Raw genomic sequence first — 21,638 nt, forward strand, 5'->3', positions numbered from 1 at the left:
AGCAAATAAAGTACAACATACTATCTCGGTTAAATAAAGCATGCAATATCTTGTGATCCAAGCTGCCTTCCTTAAGCAGAGAACCTGAGGTTGAAACGTGGTCCCTCCTTGAGCCTTATCAAAGACAAACATTTTTTTAGTGTTAATTTTTGACAGTACTGATCTTTACCAACTTATGCGTTTTACTTTGGTAAAGTTGTTTAATTTGAAACAGAAGCAGTGCAGCCTGCAGCACAGTTGTACGGCTGCTCGCCCTCTCCATTACTTTGTTACCAGTCAACTATGTGAGGAATGTCAAAGAAATGTGATACTGATATACCTTTGGTCCAACCTGTTAACTTCTGAAAATCTAACATGAGGTAAATGTGAGCAGAATATTATGAAGAGTGTGGTACAGGTTCCCTTGAACAGATTTCCTTTCATCTTTGATGTCAGTTAACCCATTTAAGCCCACCAGCAACTATAGTTGCCAAAGTCTATGCCTGTCATTTTCTACTCAAAATAAAAAAATCTAAATGTTACTCATATAATTTTCTTCAATTACATGATAGTAGACAACTTAGACAAAGGTTTTAAGAAAAAAAAAAAAAGTTTGCAAGTGCTTCCTGTCACATGACGTCGACTTCCTACCCCTTCCTCCCGAGAACATGCCAGCAGCAAACCCTCCCAGAAAGAGCTAATTTTCTTTAATTTAAATTCTGATGTTTTCAACCATGACATGTGTATATGTATTTAATCATACAAGTCTCTTGAATAACCCCCCAAAAAATGTTGTACCTTGGATGAATAGTTTTTTGTTTATGGGCAAATTTGTGCAAGTGGCAACTATAGTTGCCGGTGGGCACATAGCTTGTAACTACCATGGGAAAACACTGTTTGCAATATTGCTCATGAATTACTTAAGTCCCAGTCTACGTCACTCAGTGCGTCCTGTAGTGTGGCCTCTGATTGGGCGGACCAGCGTCTGACCTCTTGCGATACCGGGGGTTCCTGTCTTAGCCTTTGTTTATATTTTGGTAATAGTCATAACATAAAATCATAACTCTCTTATTTCTCAACCATTTTCATGTGTTTTTTTTTGGCCAAACAGTGTTCAGGTACTTGGACAAAATTTGCAAAACTCATCCGCTCTTTTTTGTTAAACCTTAAACACATATTCAGTCACTAAACACATTTCACACTGTCATACACTCGTGTTGCAAAATTGTAAATACAGACAGCTAAATGTGAACACAAGTCCAACACAGCTGTCATCTTTTACACACAACAACTCAATACTGAACACACGCGTTTCTAATGATGTGATCAGACCAATTGGGCAGGATAAAAACCAGTTCAGTGTTTTCAGTGCACAGGTGGCACATGTGCATTCATCTAAAATGGACAGAAACATACAGAGAGGCGGACTACGTTCAGAGGCTGAATGTAGTCTAGATATTGCTTTGACTACAATATTATTTTGCTAAATGCATTTACAATGACCATTTTCTGTTTACTACGTGCCCTGGATGCTGTGTCCTAAATTATTTGATGTAGTGTCTGATGAATGCTCTGAGGTGACTATATTTTTACTTGCTGTGTGTATGATCTGCACACATTGTTTGGTTTTGAACACAGTGTAACTGGTTTTGAGGTGAAAAGTCTGGAGTTTTCTGAATGTAGTTTGAGGCTTTGGATTTGGGTTTTAGGTTTTGAGAAAATGGGTGGAGGTTTCAAGAAATGTGTTTTAGCAATTGGGAAAAACTGTAATACAACATTTTTGATTAAAATTATAGCATAAAGGAACAAGCGATTGGCTGCATTTCAGTGTTGTGTATTTTTATTGAAATGTGTCAGCAGAATAACCTACTGTGGGCTACAATAGTCTTTGAGCAGTGATGCACTAATACTACATCCATGTGAAATACCAAGTCATTTCCTGACTATCCACTGTTTCTGCCTCTGCCTGACCATCATCTTTCTTCCTCTCAGTCTTAGAGACAGTCGCCCTCTCTGGTTCTTCATCTCTACCTGTGTTCTTTTCTCCTTTTTCTTCTTTACTTTGAGTTTCCGGCGGCTGCACCTTATCCTCCCTCAATGTCTTAATAGACTGTGAGTCAACTTCTATTTCTGATGCCAACATTTCCTTCACCCCCACACCATGTGGTGGCTGTCCATTTCCCTGCTCTTGTAGATGACTCAACTGCTTTTCATCGAAGACATCATCTTCCTTTCCATCTACTGCTCTCAGCTCTGGTCCTCTTTCAGATTCTGTCTGTGATCCTGATTCTTCTCTCTGCAGATAATCCTGTGTAACTACATACCCTGAGCCATCCACTGCAAATTCCTCTAAATCTGTCATACCAGACATTTTCCTCTCATCCTCAAAAAGCCCATCTCTGAAACCTACTTCATCTAATCCAGCTTCTTTCACTCCGTCAAAAATAATCCTGCTTTTTTCTTCCTGCAAGAGTCTGTAGCTTTGCTGGTCTTCAACAGCATCATCAACATCATCAACATCATAGTCTGGACTGTGCATCTCCTCAGTGGTTTGGTGGCTCATTTTGGTCTCAAACACCACTGTGTCTTCAGGGTTGCTGTGTGTGCTCATGCTGACCAGAGATGTTGTAACTGGTAAAAAGCCATCTTCCAGCCTGTGTGGTTGATCTGAGACCAACATCGGCCCGCTGCTGGCAGAGCCTAAGGACACAGAGTCAAATTAGAGAGGATGGCACCAGTAATGGGAGCATCAACATTTGCAATGGAAAACTTGGCAGTCAAGGGACATGGATATTTGTAGTTGCCCCCAGGTGAAAGAGAATTAGACTGCTAGAGGGATGACATGTTAGTGGAAATTAAAACCATCATAATATCCTTGATGGCAAATTTAAGTAAGAATGTTTATTGCCAGAAATAACTGTCTGGCTAATTATTCAGAAATAGCTACAACATCACAAACCTTCCATCATGGCCCTCCGGGGTTCAGGGATCAAACATCGTGAGTCACAGCACTCACATATGGAGTCGTCACCAGTAAGGGCCTTCCACCTGTCATGGCAGAGGCAAAACATCACTCATTCCTCTTAACAAGCACTGAAAGAAAAGCCAATCGCAGTCCGGGTGGGGGATTTTGTCTGTGGTGTTGAAGCATACTTGCTCTCCCTGTAGGTGCAGGATTTGTGTGCAGGACTTGGGTCCTTTGATGTCACAAGTAGTTTGCAGTGAATGTAGACCTAAAATAAAGACATGCACATTTAACATTTTAAACTGGAGGATTTTCTCCCAACTGCACAAACTTCAGCTGTTTGTAGTTTCAATTCAATATCGTGCAGTGTTACCACTGACGCAAGAAAACGTCAGCATCCAGCCTGCGCTCACCTCAGTGTCAGGGTTAGCAATGAACTGGAAGGCTCTAAAGGAGAATCGCAGAGTCTTATCTGTTCTGGGAGAGACAAAATGAGAGGCCCCTGGGTCCCTCTGGCTCTCCACCATGCAGCTGTGAAGGACAACAATATGCCTTTGAACTGACATCAGTCCATGGTAATTGTTTTACACCTCCACTCTGTGTCAGTGTCCAAGGGCAAAGCCACAGCATTTTTTAAGCATGACCGCCCACAGTACACACCCAAAGTTGTCGATGATGGTGTACTTGATGGATGATTTAGAGCCACTGGAAAGTGTGGCATAGCAGCTGTTGATGTACAGCTTTCCTCCAGGGGGAAGACGTGAAGCAGAAACCTGGAAATTAACATTCTCCCCGAGCTGATACACTCTGGACTTGACTGGCCCGGTCCAATGACCTAAGATAGTCCATTGAAAAGTATCACAGCATGAATCTACCAAATATACCTATTTACTGGAAAACTTTATCAGAGTTGAATACATTTCCACTGAACCCTATAGTACCAAGATTATTATGCATACCATCCATCAGCTGAACTTGGAAGTCGTTCGGACCTGCCTTCAGACCCGCCTTCAGCCTTTTACGCACAACAGCAGTTCGCCAGGTGGGACGCACAGCCAGTTGGCGCACATGATGATACCTGGCCAGGATGGAGGTTTAGAGAGGACGAGCCTTTACACACATAAGATGTCGAGAAAAGGCAAAAGACAAGTCTAACCTTTGAAAACGACATTCAATGTTGACATCGATCCGATGCGCTCTGCTCGGGAACCATTTTGGCGAGGGCGCGTAGTGGAGCACGTACTTATAGACCAGATAACCAGGGGGCATCTGTCGGGAGGTGTCATATTTTTGGATTAACCGAGATCAGGATGCAGGAAAACGCAAAGAGCGTGTAACAACCATGTGATCTTACCTCACGCTTGGCACCACACTCTGTCAGGGGATACGTGAAGAGCAGGTCGCCATAGGGACCGAGAACCCCATTGCTTTTGCAGGTGCCCAATTTCAGTTCCTCGGCATTTGCACCAAAACCATAGAAGGCTGTTTTGACCCGCACAACCAGGTCAGACGTGGAGCAGGTGACGGAAACGTCTGGGAGGGAAGCAAAGTCCGGGCTGATCTTTGCTTCGGGCCTTTCTGGACGCACAAATCGGCGTATTTTGGGTTTTGGAGAAGGAGATGTAGATGTCAGTGGCAGCTCAGTGTTGCGTCGAGGTGAGGGGAAACTCATGTTTTGAGTGGGAAACTTCTGGCCGGATTCTCTGTCGCCTGTTGTCGACAAGTTGATTGTGTCGGCGGGTTTTTTTGGGTCCCCCAATTTAGAAACTTTTATCCCTCTAGTGGGGCGCCATACAGACGGAGATTTAAGGGTGTCCGCTGCCGAGTTGACGAGGCCCAGTGATAAAACATTCCAAAAAACCAAGAGACGCCACTTTGTTTTCATCGCAAGAGCCAAGATTGTCCTACCTGTCTGTATATCTGTGCGTAAATCCGCTGCTCTGTCACAGCTGGGGGTAATTATTGGCGAGAACGAATCAGCAGCTTTCCTCTTAAACAGGGGCCTGGAGGTTTCACTGGAAGAAACCATCCACTCAGCCACTGAAAAGCATTATTGGAGATTTCCAGCAGACATTATCATATGCACTTATTCGTATTGTCTTCACACAAATCACAGGTAATCATAAAACCTGACAAAATGTCATTAGGGTGGGATCATTTTGTTTCCACTCCAGGATGCTGTTAGTAAGAGGTTATCTTAATACACCCTTAGCAACAGCGGTTATTTGCTTGAAGGAAACAAAGTGATTAATACTGGGAGCAAGTGAAATGATCTCATCCCACTGGACATTTTTTATTCCAAGACACAATAGCAGACCAATGAGTTGCTCTGCAGCGCCTGAGGAGGGATGTGGGTCACTATCTACTTCCCTGTCCACTGAATGCGAGCCCCTGTTGTTCATTTGTGGCGTGAGTTGAGATATTCTGTATAGTACCTTACATCAGTTGCAGTGATGTATGGCAAATTTAAAGACTGATAAACCATGATCTCCATCCAGTGGTCAGAATAAAGTCAAAACAAATAAATCCACTAACAGAAACAAAAATCAATTGCTCAGTTTCTGCAATAAACACACTGACACACTGTGTTGGTAGCCGCCGTGTGCAGTAAAATAAAAGACTTTTCACTGTTTGCTAGAGTTTATTCACATATTCTAATTTATGGTACATCAATTTGTCTCACTAATTTACATGATATTGGTCATTGTCACATCATGGTCAAACGTATGAAAACAGTATGTACAATTTACATTTCATATACACACACATCATCTAACATCACCGAGTCATGTGCTTTCATTCAGTGCCATGTAAATGCCCCAAGATTGAAAAATTAGAGTAAAAAATGTGGGCAGATCAAGATTTATTTATATGAATTTAATCTACAAAATTAAGTTTGAAAGCTGGCAGCACTGAGATTAAATCAAGGCATCTGAAGTGAAAAGTTTGTTCTGATGTGTTTTATAAGGAAGTGGTTTGAAGCTGCTCTTGTCAGAATAAAAGCAGCTTGTTTATAACACCAGAACATGACATGATTCAATGTTTTTTTTTTTTCCCCAGTCAAATTTCTTCATTATTTTGGCAAAGTCTGAGTTCTTCACATGATTTGACAATCTCTTGTTATGTGGGTCACAGATTGCCTTTATAAAACACACACACACACACACACACACACACACACACACACACACACACACTTGACATGCATACATAAACAGTAGCCTACGATCTGTACAAACCATCACAAACACCCATATTCCCATGATTTACCCTCATATTTACAAGAATTTATTACAACCTAGAAGTTAACAAATTAGTACTATATGTGCTTTTATCAGAAAATTATAATCCCTTGGATTATCTAGTTAAAATAAATAGTTAAATAAAGCCTTTCTCTTCCCTTGGGGAGTACCATGGTTTTAACTGAAACGACTTCAAAGTGTCTAGTCGCCCTCTGTGACAACACAAAGCACGTTAGGATTCAGAAATGGCTGTCAATCTTGATGGAGATAGATTGAAGTTTTTAAAGCACTTTCCCAAAAAGTTTGTAGGAGAAACCCTTTTAGGTAGCAAAAAGAAAGACTACAGAAAAAACCCCAACATCAACCCAAATACGCAGTCTGGTTAAAAACAAGTCCAACAGAAAATCTCAGCACAGCTAACTGTATAATATGTGTGGTTGTAAGGCAGTGATTTACTTGGTCTAGATACACCAGAGTCAAGTCTGTGATACCATGGAAACCTGCGTTTTACACCAGAAAATTCAAGTACACTGAGAACCGTCTTTTGTGTTAGCAGAAAAGATGTGTAACAGGCAACTCTCGCTCTCAGGAGACAACTCCAAAAACAGACATGAGCATAAATTTAGCAGCTCCACATAATGGCAATCCCAGTGGAAGTGTTATCGGTATGCCCTCCTGTAAATAAGGGCTGATACTGTATATTTCCCTCGAGGGGGGGTTAGCAGCTGAATGAAGTGTAAAAGTGTAAGTAGTGTAGCTTTCCCCCACTGACCTAAGAATAGATTAGGTAACATTTTGCTCCAATCTTAGACTGCACAGGTAAAAACTCAATCTCGTAAACACACAAACACATAAACAGCAGCTCAAACCACAGATGATGGCAAACCGAGAATACTCAAGTCATGCATAGGATGACGTCAGCCACTAGAGGGCCCCGTAAACCTGTGTGATCCACTGGAGGAGGCCTGTCGAGTTGAGGTAGCGTCAGGGCAGCCCGCCACATTGTGGTCTGTGGTCTGTCCTGTGTTAGTCCAGATGACCCCAAAACACACAAGACCCGTCCAGCCAGCCTGGTGGTCTCGTCCCTCTTGTCAGCCTGTGCAAACACGCAAGACAGCGGTGGCCTTCTGGTTGGCTTCTCCTCCTCCGCCTCACTCTGCTACACGACATTCCCGAGCTCCGCAGAGTCCGACTCAGAGTCCAGTTCAGAGTCCCTGTTTAAAAGACGGGAGAACAGCCAGGAGTCACACACAAAGGACTTGGCATGGCCAAACAGGGGACATAATGTGTGACACTGACAGGCCGTAAACAGTTTGTTTGAGGATTTAATTTGAATTTTCCTCAGGTATACAACCACATGCCAGGACGGAACTGAATTTAGCATCGCATGGTGATGCTATTGGACACCGGGCTTGTTTTATGGCCAAAGCGGCATGTTTAGTGGAGGAGACAGGTCTGGTCATGCATGAGTCCTGCTGTGCAACAATAGTTGTCTGGCCTTGTTTAGCCAGAATAAATAAAGTGCAGATGTCTGTGTTCTTCTCTAAGTGTAGAAGTGCTTGTGTGAGTGCATTTGGCCTCGCTTACAGCATTGCCTGCAGCATTTCGCGGTTGCCTTGCCTCCTCTCCTCGTCGATGGGGTAGGTTTTGAATATCAGAAGTCCCACAGCAATGAGAACCACTGGCACAGGGGAGACCAGCATCTTCAGGGTTAAAATGACAGTCTCAGGTTGTGAGCAGCCATTGGTAATGTATCCGGCAAAGCTGCGCAAAAATGTGGAGGGAGGGATGGAGGGGAAAAGAGAGTTGATGTGAATACAGTTTGGCTTAATTATAAGTTGAAGGATTATGTGATTGCTGACCACATGATCTGGACTGCTGGACCGTAAATATGGAGCTAATCTCATAGAGACTGTATAGACCAAGATAATCCCCCACTCAAATACATTTCTTTTTCCTCCGCACTCAGAGTTCTGCAGAAGGAATTGCAAATATGAGCACTGAGGAGGACGCTCATAATGAGTGGGAGAGAGGATGAAAAAGGTCAAATTGCACAGTATAGTGATGCAGGATGAAGAGTCAATATTCACTACACAAAGCTGCCATTAACTCTGCCTATCTGACACTGCTTAAAAAAAAAAAAAAAATCATCAGCCAACTCACTCTAAACTGAGGGTCGAGACACCTAGCGACACACCGGAGGCAAACTTGGTGAAGAACACATAGAATGAGAAGAAGATGGCTTCATGACCGTGGATGTCTGGGTTCTTCACCTTGAAGTCGTCCACCACATCCGGAAGCATCGACCTGCGAGGACAAATAACATTTGAATCAAAGACAGAGAGCCATTCGAAAAAGAAAAAAAAACCCAAAAACAAAACGAAACCAAGTGATACATTTAGAAATTTGGGGAAGGATTCTGAAAATAAACGTCCCCTTACCAGGGTAGGAGAAAAGCTGCTGCCACACTCACACCTGCTGCCACTGAGACCATGTAAGAAATGATCAGGTTGCTTTTGATGGAGACAATCAGGATCATGAAGGGCACCGCCCACTGTGGAGGGACAGGGCAACATGGTTTGCGTGACTTGAGAGAACCGATTCCACACCAGTTATCTTTTGAGACATGCATGCCAAAGACGAGCATCCTCTACTAACCGTAATGCCGATGTAAACCGCTGTCTTCTTCCCAAACTGAGTCAGGAACCACTGCCACAGAGGTATGGAGACAGTCCCTGATAGCTGGAAATGATGGAAAGCATGTTAGAGTTGTCGTTTAATTTATTGTTATCACTATTAAATGACCTCACAGAAGGCAGAAAGACTATATTTTCTTGGTCAGTCAGTATGAATGCTGTGCAAACCGGACCTCATTAAGGACTGTGGAAAATGTGGGAACCGGATAAACTGACCAAGGAGGAAGAGGTCATGGGACAAGGGCAGAGTGTACTTTGTGGGGTCTTAACATAACCATGCAGGGGGTGGGCAACCTTTGACCTCTGGGGAGGACGGGGTCAACTGGTGTCAAATGACCACACAGGAACAAGCTTGCCCCTGAGGAATGAACAGCCTGAGAAATACCAATGTGGCTGAAAGTGACCAAATACAGTAGAACCCTCCATGCTGACTCCCACCTCTGCTGATGTGGTAGCGCTCAAATTTTTTTTCCTCTCCTAATAAGAGGGGGAGGCAGTAGAGCAGAAAGTAGTGAACGATGGCAAAAAGGGGGCAACCGAAGCACCGTTCCCATGGTGGCACTGAAGGAGCGCCTGGGCAACAAAAGCTCCACTGTGTCCTTTCTCCCTCTGGATCTCCTGCTATCGTGGAGCGAGTGTGTGAGCAGGGGACGATTTCCCAGGGACCCAAACAACACCTCCTCTCACCCTGAAAATGTGCCCTTTCAGCCCCATGACCATGCCTGTCCTCGCGTGAGGAAAGCCCCCCAACAGACTGCCGGAAACCCCCGCACATCCTGATTAGCTACTGTTCACCACGAGGAGAACCGACCAGATTTTAATTACATCCAGCAGAGCGGTATTGCTGTCTGCTGATTGTACTGATGTCCTTCCCATTTTACATGGAGACTGTAAGGTATTGAGCTCCTCGGTGGAGATGGGAACACTCACCATAATGACCAAGAGGATATTCTGGAAGTCGTTCCTGTGGCCAAGGGCGTACGTGATGAAAAGAGCAAAGTTTCCCTCCAGCAGCTGCCAAAGATACACAGATAAAGACTCGTTTTCAAGGAAAAACAACAGCGACCCTTCGACGTGATTTCCAGAAAATAATATTTGTTTGGTGTCGAATACAAAAAAAAAAACAGATTATGAAATGAAGTTTACCATGAAGGCCAGAGAGGTGAAGAGGAAGCCCAAGACAAGTTTGACGTACGGTCCGTGACCCATCACCAGCCTCAGGCCCTGACAGAAAGTGATGGGCTCTGACTTCATTCGCACATTATCTATTATCCAAAAATGGGGGAGAGAAACAGAACAAAAATCAGTTTCACAGCTTCCATCCTGCCAAATATCAGCAAACATTTTCAGTGAGCCAGTGTGATCAGAAACATTTTAATCTAACCACGTTTGTAATATTTTGTATATTTGTGTTTTGTTGTAACAGAAAAAGAACTATTTGAATGTTGAAGGTGGCACAGTGTCTGCCAAAGACAACTGATAAAGGCTGATACAAACTTTAAAGTATGCTATGAAAAATTGCTGAGGGTTGACTGAACTGAGAACCCTTTACACTCAGCTGACAAAAACGTGGAAAAGCATGTAATCTATTTAAATACACCAACATTTTGGGCAAAATCCCCTTTTTCGGACTTACCCAGACTGAGACAAGATGTTTGATACCATTTTCACCTCTGCATGGTTTGGTTCCTATGGATAGTATTTCCAGTTAGTTGGAAAAAGGGTATTTTGCCCAAAATGTTGGAGTATTCCTTTAAGTTTTTTGTCAGCTGAATCTAAAGGGTCCTTGGCCTTGTCAGTTTTGCGTAGCGCAGCTTTAAGAAACTTGTCCTGTTGGTTCATGGACTCTCACCTTCTTGCTCCTTCACACCCAGAAACAAGATGGCAGCACAGAAGACGTAGATGGCACAGATGACCCCTGAGGCAATCATGTAAGCTTGTTTCTGTGAGCGGAGAAGACAAATGAGGTGGCACTGGTGCAAAGAAACATGTTACGTGCAAATGGATTTTTACCAATATTTATCTTTTATGCGACACCAACCAACAGACGCAAGTCTCACCGTTGTGTCCAGCGACATATGAGGCCCGTCGCCCTCGGACGAAGAGTTCCCACCAGCCGGGGTATCGTACTCAGTGGGGATACAGGGGGCAATCGCTCCACCCACTATCTGCCCCTGGATCGCCGTGCCGACCACTGTGCCAAGCACCTCCACCGTCATACCTGACAGCAACAAAGGGATGGTCACAGTGTCAGCATGTGAGTGACATTTACAGCAAATCCTCTTGACTGTGGGAGGGTCGACTCACGGTAGGCGGTGGCAGAGTCTCTCTCTTTCTGCTCGCTGCTGATGAACATGGTGAGGGCCGAGTAGGGCACATGGAAGCACTGCAAACACACACACACACACACACACACAAACCAAAGTGAGGTGCATGCACTTAATGACACAACAGGGAATCAAAGCTTTGAGATAAGAGGTACTGACCGTCTGCATTGACTGGAAGAGACAATAGAAGAAGAGGTACCAGAGGACCTTCCCATGCTCAACCGAGGGAACGTACCAGATGAGGAAGTAGCTCAGCACCGCAAACGGAGTAGATATGAGGATCCTGGGAGAAACAGGCGGAGACGGTATGATAAAGCTGGTTCTCAAAGGTATCATTGTCTTTGGATGACAGTCTTAACTCCAAAGTGTTAACTTTCCAGGAGCTGAGATAAATACCCTAGCTTGACCACCAAATATTTTTGAGTTCATCCTCAACCTCATACAGAAGGCATATATAATTCGGTGCAGTTAAAACATGAAAATCAGAGTTAAAATTTGTTAAAATGACACCAGAGATATGTTCATGTATCTGTATTGTAAAACAATTAGAGACATTTTCTCTTTTTTCATTTAGGGCTGTGCAATCAGACAGGTTGGGATTCACCTTACATGACGAGCATCTTGCTGAGCTCAAATGGACTTGGTACAACTATATTATTGCTTTTCTTCACTTCATGGTGGCAATTTTATATGCATTGGCACCTCATGGCACAGCACTAAGGTTTGCTGTGGCCCATATGAGACTCTACTGATACACCTTTCACACCAAAACTGTGCTGGCTTTGTTATCCGCTGAAGTTTGTTTAATGCATTCTGCCAATGGTTACTGTAGCTTAACCCCGCCTTTCATTTTCCTTTTCCTACAGTCACTTTCTTTTCCTCTTGGCCCCTGATGCTTTGTAAGCGGGTCTTTTGTGAATAATCCCCCTAATCCCGCTGTGTTAGAGCTTGTGTGTGGAGAATGGGCTCAGTCTTAACTGCGCCGGGAGAGGAGGGTGGGCCGGCCGTACGCTGGAGCCAATCTGGCCCACCTCACTCTCACCCCACTCTTCGCTCACAATCGCACAGTGGTTGAATCTCAACAGCCTATTCCTTAGCTCTGCATGTCCTCCAGCCGACCTTGCTGACAGTATTAATTGGAGACCGAGGTCTGGGTTTGGAAACACCACGTCTTTTCTTGAGCCCCTGCTTTTTTTTGAAAGCAGGGGCTCACGACAGATAGGGGGGTGCACCCGACCACAGCAGGGCAAGATTTCGGCCGCAGACATGGTCACTGCTGCTGCGCCGGAAAGGCAAACGAACACTGACAGGACTAGCAGGACAGAGGGTGTATCCTTTATATCGCACCAGTATCAACACACACCAACCATTAAAATCCCCTGAAGTCATCCCCCACCCTAAAAGGGATGCTAAAACATCTAAGTCAGCTTTGCAGCATCTGCCTTTTCGTTTTTTTGAGCTATTGGGTGGGGAGGGGGCTGAGAATTCACCCTCCCTCAGGGGCGTATCATCTCACTAAACACACAGACATGCTTGTTTATTGAATGGGACACTTCTCCAAACACGCATGGCTGGTCATAGGAAGCTCCCACCCTTCTTGTAAATGCACACGCGCAAATAAGAAAGCCCCTCCTGTCTCGCTCTTGGCTGACCGAATCAGGTTAATGAGAGCTAATCGCTTCATTTATCTGGCAATAGAGGTCAGATTGCGTTTTGATTGGCTGCGATGCCATGGCTGATTATGCACAGCGCACAGATGTGTGTGTGTGTGCATGTGGGTGTGTGTCACATTTGGAGGTCAGTAAGGCACTGGTAATGACCTTGAGGCACATTTCCATTACACACACACACACACACACTGTAAAATGCTCATTTGTGAAGATAGCTCCTAAAAGACTGATAGTGTGCATTCTCTGAAAATTGAGTGATAAATTGTGATAAAATATGAGTTCTCCACCTCAAATAACTTAATGCCAAATATCATTCACAGCACTTCAAACAAAATCAGCAAACACCAATCGTCAGATATTGAGCCACAAATAATTAGAAAGACATCCTTGTCTCTTTGCTCAGGGACGGGCCCTCATATGACAGTTGGGACGTTAGCTTTGTTCCAGCCTATAGCCAACACACACACACACACACACACACACACACATTTGCCTCTGTGTAACAATGACCTCATTGACATGCAGCCAAGCATCAGGCCTTCCTTTGACCCAAGGTAACCTTCCTGCAATTCTGCCAGGCCCCGCCCAAAACTGTCACTCTGGGAAATCACACACACACACACACACACACACACACACACACACACACACACACACACACACACACACACACACACACACACACACACACACACACACACACACACACACATTGCACCCCCCTATTGGTCTGAGGCTCAATGGTGTGTTGTGGGTTGGACCAATCACAGCAGGAGAAGCCGGTATAGTCCCCTCCCCCACACACGCGCAACATGCTGCCCGGGGCTGCACAGTCGGCATGCTGCTTTGCACATTCAGGGTCCTGTGATATGATTCAAATTGCCTGTGTTAAAAAAAAAAAAAAAAACAACCTAAAAATATTTAGGTCTGTCCCCATGCAAATGAAAATAACATCTTTCACCCAGGCGGAGTTTTTTATTCTACTAGTTCTCTGCCATGTGCACATAAGTGGTCAGCACATCTACTCTGCTATTTAATATGACTGCAGTGGCTAAACTGAGCCTGGGTGACCACTGTGACCCTCAGCAAGCCGATGGCAGCCGGGGATCAGCAGTGTGCACGGGCATATTGAGTTACATACAGTACACGGGTGAAAGCTAGTTGGCCAGGTGCTGTAGGGTTGTAGTGCTGTGTATCTATCAAGATATCTCTGTATAAACACACTTCTTCCAGGAATTTGAATATCAAGATATGACAGCCATGTTATCTCAGTTAGATGATGAAATATGTGGTAACTAAGAACTCATCAACTCTTCAAAGCATCTCAGTCCAAAACCTGTAGTTTCCTTGCCAAATGTGATGTGCCTAATTCGTTTCATGTATAGCACCTCAATGTTTAGATTAAAAAATGTATATAATTCAAACATGACTTGTAGTGAGGTGCCTACTTTTTTATGTCAGTGTTTGTTTTGGAAGCTAATCACTTCATTGAGAGTTTTACCTCTCCTCCGTCTATGCCCTCTGGCACCAACTGGCAAACTCGCAGCGGTTTAGCCAAGGGCTCAAACAAAGCTCCACCACCTCTTCCTGGAACTTTTCACAGCGCCGACTCACGGCAAAAAGAAAAGACTTTGAAATGTTACATCCCATTACTGATGAAGAGGGCTAGAGTTGAAGGGTTTGTGGGCTCTGGTCATGCACCGAGGAAGAAGTAAAAAAAAAAAAAAAAAGAGCAAGGGTGTGAATCACTATTTGCAAGCTGGCGGTTTGCTTTAAAACCAGTGAATTTTTTTGAGCGATATGATTCACTTGGAGTTTTGCAAACCATGGTCCCATCCAGTACTTTTCCAGCCATTCAGTTAACACATGCAATAATGCAAAACTATACTTTTTCATCTGAAATGTGAGAAAAGCCATGATGACAAAGGTCTAAACTCCACGTGAATTGTGAATTATTCAATTTAAATACTTTCACGCAGTGGAATCTGCAGAATTTGTAATCAATGGATGCAATGAATTATTACACCACTTTAAAAAGACCTGTGCAGTAAGACTCATTAATGTGCATTAATTACTGTTGTAGCTTTTTTTTTTTACATACAGATCTCTAATGCAGTCATAACATGCACTTACTTTTGCAGATCCTTCACACATTAACAGACTGTCTTCACACTTTCTTGTTTGTTCTTCAACTTTATCTACATTGAACTTGTTGTCATGGTTACTGTTCACAGCTCCTGTGGTGTTTTCTCTCTGCCTGACAGTAAGGCCACTTGCTTAAACATTTCTGAGAAAGACTCAACCTCTCAATTTCCTCCAAACCTTTATTTTAATTTCCTCATACAGATTTCATTTCCTCTCCCGTCAACAACATGTGACCTTGAAAATGTAAAGCACGTGTGCCGCTACGTGACTGAGGCACCTACCAGGGCATCATGCGGCCAAAACGAGTCCATTTGGACCGGCTGACGAGGAAGCCCACTGTCGGGTCAGTCACAGCATCCCAGGCCCGTCCCACAAACAGAATGATAGAGGCATAGGACGGATCCAGCTACGAGGAGGGAACAGAGATGGAGAAAGAGCTGTGAGACTCCAGGGAAAACATTAACCTTTACTGAATATGGCACTGCTGACCTGCTCTTTTCAAGGGTTCACAAGGGCAGTGACACCACTAGTGGATTACATCTGCAAGATTATGCCTCAAACATGACTTGCAGACATTCCAAGGCCATTTAAGAACAACGCAGCATTCAAGATCGCTCTAATGAGCTCATGTCCTGGGCTGCCCGGACTTATTTAGGTTCCTACAGTGAGCACTGGGCCCTGCTGATGCACTGACTAATTGAGTGACAAAGCAAAGCAGTAGGAGTCTGGGCTAATGCTTTTGACCAGCTCCTGCAAGCTGGAGACTGTTAAAATGATACAAGGCTCCGAGGAGTGAACACAAGCTTTGGCCTTGACTCAGCCTAATCAGCACATGCTTGAAAAAAAAAAAAAGATAGGTAGAAAGTTTCTATTTTGTATATTTTAATGAATTCTGAAATGAACAGTCAACAGTCAGATTCTGACTTTTTAAACTCCTCTACTCCATTGGCCACTGATGGTTAACCTTGCATCTAGTTTTGGTATACAGTTGATGCAAATGCAAAGGTATTCATATTTTACAAATCAACATTCAGGCCCTGGGCTGTAAGGCCTGATCATGTGTGTGGAGGTGTGTTCAGTCACCTGGGCCACATCCAGCAGGTAGATCTGAAGGAAGAAGCCCAAGGCGCTGCCGGTGATCTGGTAGGGCGCCCCGCCGATGGCATAGCACAGCTTACTGCACACTGACAGGCGGCTCCTCTCGTCCCTCTTCTGGAAAAAAAAGGAGAGTGGAGAAGATGAGCTGTGAGGATAAGAGGTCGTGTGTTTCTGCAGAGAAACGCAGTGGAACGGAGCTGTGATCCACTTATCACTTGGCTTGGAAACAGATTGTGCCTGTTAACTGTCTAAAAATGAAAAACTTTATATTCCAAAGGGAGGTGTGACTTAAACAGCAGTGCACGGTATGATCATCACTTGTGACTGCACTACAGTATATTTCAGCCCTTCAATCTGCCTCGTTGACTTGGGATGGGGGAAGAGACGATACATCATAGTATTGCAATATCTTATGTGGCAATACTTTATTGATACACAGTCCCCAAGTATCAATATTGTATCGCCAAGTATTGATGCAACATTTATGACAGCCTGTCTTCTTGAAAATCCCATTTTGCTGAAATAAAAATGACTGAAATGAGAAGTACAGACTGAAACTTTATCTTATTAAGATAAAATCATATCCCACACCGTCCTAACACTGTGGCTGCTTTGCCAACATGACCTTGATATCCAAAGCCACCGCCTGCTCTCAGACTTTGGGCATAATTGATAGCACGTTAAACAACCTGTTACAGTGAAGGAATGAGATTGGCCAGCTCTCCTCACCCCACTGCTCAGAAAGTCAGATTAGAAACAAATCCCCTATGACGATGTGGTCTGGTCCTACACGCCGCTTAGAAAGTGGTGTGAGAATGTAAGGTCACTCCAGTTCACACACACACACACACACACTCCATAAAAAAACTGTGCCTGGCTGCAGCGCAACCATTGGCTCTAGCAATAGGATGTTGTAGGTAGTGTGACATTTCAGGCTGAGCAGTCAGTAGTCAGCAGACAGTCAGGAGTTTGATCACATCCTGCAGCCAACAACCAATCAGCTACACACACACACAGTTGGTCTTCCACACAGCTTCAAATCCACATGTCACAGCTGCAGCATCACTTGATGTGGAGACCAGATGTCAGCATTACTGAAAACTAACATGCTGCTTGGAGGATGATGACAGGGATGATCATCACATTCTCTCTTTATCTCTATTTCACAGATATCATGCAAATAATCATCGAAAGCTTAAGATAACAGCACATAGGCAAAATGATACTGCAGATAGTTCGGGTGGTGTGACACCTGTCTGTAGGCTGATGTTCAGCGGTTGCATCGGTCAATATTGGGCTAATTTGACAAGACTGCGGAGCTCCGGGTGGTGGTAGGACAATTTGGCAGCTTTAATTATGACGAGGCCCCTTTAAAAATGGAAATGTGTAATGAGCAAACAGCTGCGTGAAGGCAGATGGGCAAGCCGGGTGAAATTAAAACCCCGTGGACAGAAATGTGTAGCGTCTGAATGGGGTACTTCACTAGATGTGTGTGTGTGTGTGCGTGTAATCACGCTAAAGCCTTGTTCAAAAAACGCCGGACAAGTGCTTAGAATTAAGGGCGCGCGTTTTTGCGCTCCAACATCCCTGGAGAATAATCTACAGGAGTAGCCAAACACATGAAGTCAAACAAATTCGCTGTAACAGACAACATTTTGATAATAAAAAAGTCATTCACTTACCTTTGCTATCTTGATTCCATCTGCACTTATTGGTTTCACTGGTAATAAACTTGTCACCGCGTATTGCTCGGCGCCCTCTCCTTTTGCCATCGCCCAATTTGCTGTCAAGAGGATGGGGCAATTTCTTTTCTTTTCTTTTCTTTTCTATTTTTTTTTTTTTTTTTTTTTTTTTTTTTTAGTGTCGATATGAAGGAAAATGTGCCCGTGTTCAATGAACCGTTTCAGAGCTCCGTGCGGCTTGTCTGCGGTCTACTGAAAGTCCCTCGGTGCCTCCCCCGCTCATTCAAGCTCAGTACTACGCCTCGACGTCACGTCACGTCACGTCTCAAAAAAAAAAAAAAAAAGATGTAGGTGATGAAGATGAAAAAGGCAACACATTTATTCTAGGATCTAATTTGGGAAAGTTTCAGGCAAAAGAATTGGAATGCGCATTTATATATTTATATTTTTTCACACGAGATGGCGAGAAGCTGTAAACGCTACAAGCAACCCGTCATACCTGTAAAGGCGACACTGCTGACTCATACAGAGATTCATCGTCTTACTCTCTTTCTCTCCTTTTATGCATCAGACCGAGAACCGCAGGTGTCTTGCCGCTACTATGTCAGCAGGAAGTGAAGATTTCGGTGTAAATTTCAGCTTCAACAGAACTTTCTTATCAGCCTCATGCAGACAGACAGTGGCACTCAGGCGTCCCTGGGAGGGCCCCATCACATATGACTGCCACATGTCAGCTTTCCCGTCGATACAAATGATATGCAAATAAATCAGACGGAAAATCCAAACTGTGGTGTGTCTTATTTTTACACTTGAGGGCTTTAAGCATCATCTGGAAGCCTGTGGTTTGGGGGAAACTGGCAACAGAGTACTGTCAAAACATCACTTTGAAAAATGTAAAGTGGTCCCCGCTTCCTCATTTTGAACTAATTACCATTACATTAAGTTCTTACTTCTCTCTCCAGTGTACTGGACATTGTGGACCAAGTGTCAAAATTCAAAATTAGCTCTGAGTGGAAAGAGAGGACGTTTGCTGTCTATTCCTGAGCCTGGTATTTAATTCCCACTGTGTGTGTGTGTGTGTGTGTGTGTGTGTGAGTGTGAGAGAGTGAACCCAGGGCTCCTGAAATTAGATACCACCTGTTCCCTTTCACTAACACCAGGGGCTTGTATTGCATGATTTTATATAATGCCAGTATGCTGCATAGCTTTTAGGGTTGAATGCACTGTGTGTGCTTTATGTTAAGTGGGTTAAGAAGGAATATACAGTTAGCAAGTGGATTGCACAATTTTTAAATAACCCTGCCTCAACAAGTGCTGCTTTTGATTTCCTCATGTGTATCCTATTACTTTTATCTTGTCCGCTCAGTTCCTCACTTTAATCAGAAACTTTTAAAACTTCTCTCTTCTTTCTTTTGACTTCATGCTGGCAAAAAACAGCCACTGACCTCATTGCTGAGGACACACAATGTTTTACCTGGAAAAAGCAAATTAAACAAACCCTTCCCACCATTTGCACAGAAAACACACCTGACTCCACTCTCATCAAACACACCCAGCAGAGAAGGAAATGCAATGCCCCCTCCTCTATATTCTTTACCTCTTCCCTATTTTCCTCCCACCTTACATACATAATCTGACCTGATGTCTCCTTTAGCTCCCATTTTGGCCTCTACATCAGCTGATTGTCCGCTCCTCCCCTCATTTAGAGAGCAGCACACACCATACAGACACCAGACATAGTTTCCTTTTGACTCCATGAAGCTCCACTGCACTGCTCGTGGGTCTGTGTGTTCAGTTTTGGAGGGTGAAGCTGATCTCATGAGTCAGTCATTTTCTGTTAGCAAACATGGACAGGAGGAGTCCAAAAATGGTGTGAGGTCATGCAAGTCCCACTTCAGAGTTTATGGATTGTTGGGAAGCTATTCATGAGAACGCCTCTCCATACTGAAGTTTAGACTTGTGCAGCAAACAAATATAATTTATGCTTTAAGGTCTTCAGAGACTATAACAAACCTTTCTGAGGAAATGCTGATCTCAGATTACCGTTTTAGTCATTATCTGTCAGATCAAGTTGATCCTCTTCATGCACTGTACTCTGATATGTTTAATAAAATCTTGGCTCCTGCTATGCTACTGAGGGGGCTGGGGTTTGAGATGAAAATAGTTTTTTTTTCTTCCGTTTTCGCCCCTGATTGGGTGCTGATCCAGCGTTGGAAACAAAGGACACATGTATGGCTGGCCGGTGGTACAGGGAAATTAGCTGGTCTTATGACACACAGTGACCTAAAGTATCTTAATCTTTGTAGATTCCCAGCATGTGTGCCTATAGGCGCGCGCGCATACACACACACACACACACACACACACACACACACACACACACACACACACACACACGCTTGTGCGCACTTGCACACTTTTCCCTGGAGTGTCTTTTTGCCCTTGATGAGTTAGATTCAGTTCCAGGAACATAAACAGACACTCTTTCTGTCCCATGCATCATCATGTTCCTGGCCTCTAATCTAATTGTATTTCCATCCTTTCACTCTAGAAATAAACTTTTACTTTTACTTTTACTTCTACTTACTTTTTTCCCCAAATGACCAATGGTTGTTTTTCTACTTGAACAAAACATTCTCTCATTTCTGAATACATTTCAGTTTCGATATATGTTTATATGGAAAAACAGACTGAAATGAAATAAGAGGGAATACAGCGTCACTATTGCAACAGAAAACATCTGCTGAGATAATGTTGTGGCGCCATCTGCTGGGCATTAATGAAATATATAGAATTAAAAACATGCTTCCTCAGGATTTGAAAAGTAGTCAACATTGTAATTTGAAGGAACAGGTAATCAGATATAGATCTTAACTGCAATTCATTGTATTTTTTTGATCAGGTACAACTTTACTCTCTGGTTACATGTAATTTATGACCTGGTGGTCTTATGATGTCTACAAAGTGAGCTTTGAGTTGTAAGGAAGGCAGCAGATCTGTGATAATGGGCATTCTGCCACCTTGGATGTAGTACACTTTATTCATTTTCAAGTTTATATCCTTAAAGAGTTCTTTATTGTTGTTTGTTTTATAGTCAAACTTTATAACACATAACATCCATAATCATGATAAGTAGGTAGCTGAGTTTATAAGTAAATAAATAAATACCCATATAATTAAATTTTTGCCATTATGCCATTTTAGTCTGAGAACAATGTCCATGCTTTTGGCAAGCTAGGCCTATCTTTAAAAATAAATCACAGCATTGCCAACATCAGCTAGAACAAGGTATGGCAGGTGGAAGTTTTGACTTTAATCAGGAACTGCAGAAGCTGAAACTTCTCCTGGGAAAGGCCCTTGACCAGAAGAGGCCTCCAAGTTTAAGTCACAGAATGTATCAGACCTCCACCAAGAAAAATGAAGACCTCCACAATGAGAATGAGGACCTCTGTCATGCAGTGGAGGAGGGGGTCAGTATGCTTGAGTATTAAGAAGCAAACAGGGCTGTCTACCAAACACTGGAGGACTGGAAAGTGAAGCTTCGCAAGGAGAAGTTCTCAGGCTCCTACAGGCCACCCAGACAGGGAAAGGACTGAGATGGCGAGGGAGGCTCTCCTAAAAACAACAATGCACATGACCTGCAAGGCAGACAGGAAGACTTTCTGCTATGAGAAAGAGGACCACTGCCTACAAATACAGGAGCTGACACAAATGCTCCATAAAGAAAGGGCCCCGAACACCCTGGAACAAACCAAGGCCTGTGAGGTGCAGGAGACACTGCACCAAAAACCCGAGGAGCTGAACATGATCCAAGGACAGATGACTTTAAGCAGC

The 21,638-nt window shown here is 43.7% G+C and overlaps 2 protein-coding genes across 3 annotated transcripts; both read right to left on the minus strand.

The window, feature by feature from the left end:
• Positions 1-1,797: 1,797 nt before the first annotated feature.
• LOC115354194 (zona pellucida sperm-binding protein 3) lies at positions 1,798-4,903 on the minus strand. Of its 2 annotated transcripts, XM_030044448.1 has the most exons (9): positions 4,299-4,903; positions 4,101-4,213; positions 3,904-4,022; positions 3,605-3,779; positions 3,358-3,475; positions 3,133-3,212; positions 2,939-3,027; positions 2,498-2,679; positions 1,798-1,945 (listed from the first exon to the last, which is right to left on the minus strand). In XM_030044448.1, exons 1-9 carry the CDS (start codon positions 4,827-4,829, stop codon positions 1,889-1,891), a joined length of 1,464 nt encoding a protein of 487 aa, XP_029900308.1. In that variant the 5' UTR covers positions 4,830-4,903; the 3' UTR covers positions 1,798-1,888. The 2 variants fall into 2 exon arrangements, with proteins under 2 accessions (XP_029900308.1, XP_029900307.1); XM_030044447.1 differs by having other exon boundaries at positions 1,798-2,679; positions 4,299-4,901.
• A 668-nt stretch (positions 4,904-5,571) lies between these two features.
• On the minus strand, positions 5,572-18,089 carry LOC115354195 (sodium-dependent lysophosphatidylcholine symporter 1-B-like). Its single transcript, XM_030044449.1, has 14 exons — positions 17,805-18,089; positions 16,108-16,236; positions 15,306-15,430; positions 11,369-11,492; positions 11,190-11,268; positions 10,943-11,103; positions 10,735-10,825; positions 10,029-10,147; positions 9,813-9,896; positions 8,845-8,928; positions 8,628-8,740; positions 8,350-8,493; positions 7,774-7,950; positions 5,572-7,400 (listed from the first exon to the last, which is right to left on the minus strand). The coding sequence occupies exons 1-14, from the start codon at positions 17,892-17,894 to the stop codon at positions 7,346-7,348; spliced, it is 1,575 nt and encodes a 524-aa protein (XP_029900309.1). The 5' UTR covers positions 17,895-18,089; the 3' UTR covers positions 5,572-7,345.
• Between the last annotated feature and the right edge of the window lie 3,549 nt (positions 18,090-21,638).

Source organism: Myripristis murdjan, chromosome 22 (genome assembly GCF_902150065.1).
Source record: "Myripristis murdjan chromosome 22, fMyrMur1.1, whole genome shotgun sequence".
Lineage (NCBI taxonomy): Eukaryota > Metazoa > Chordata > Actinopteri > Holocentriformes > Holocentridae > Myripristis > Myripristis murdjan.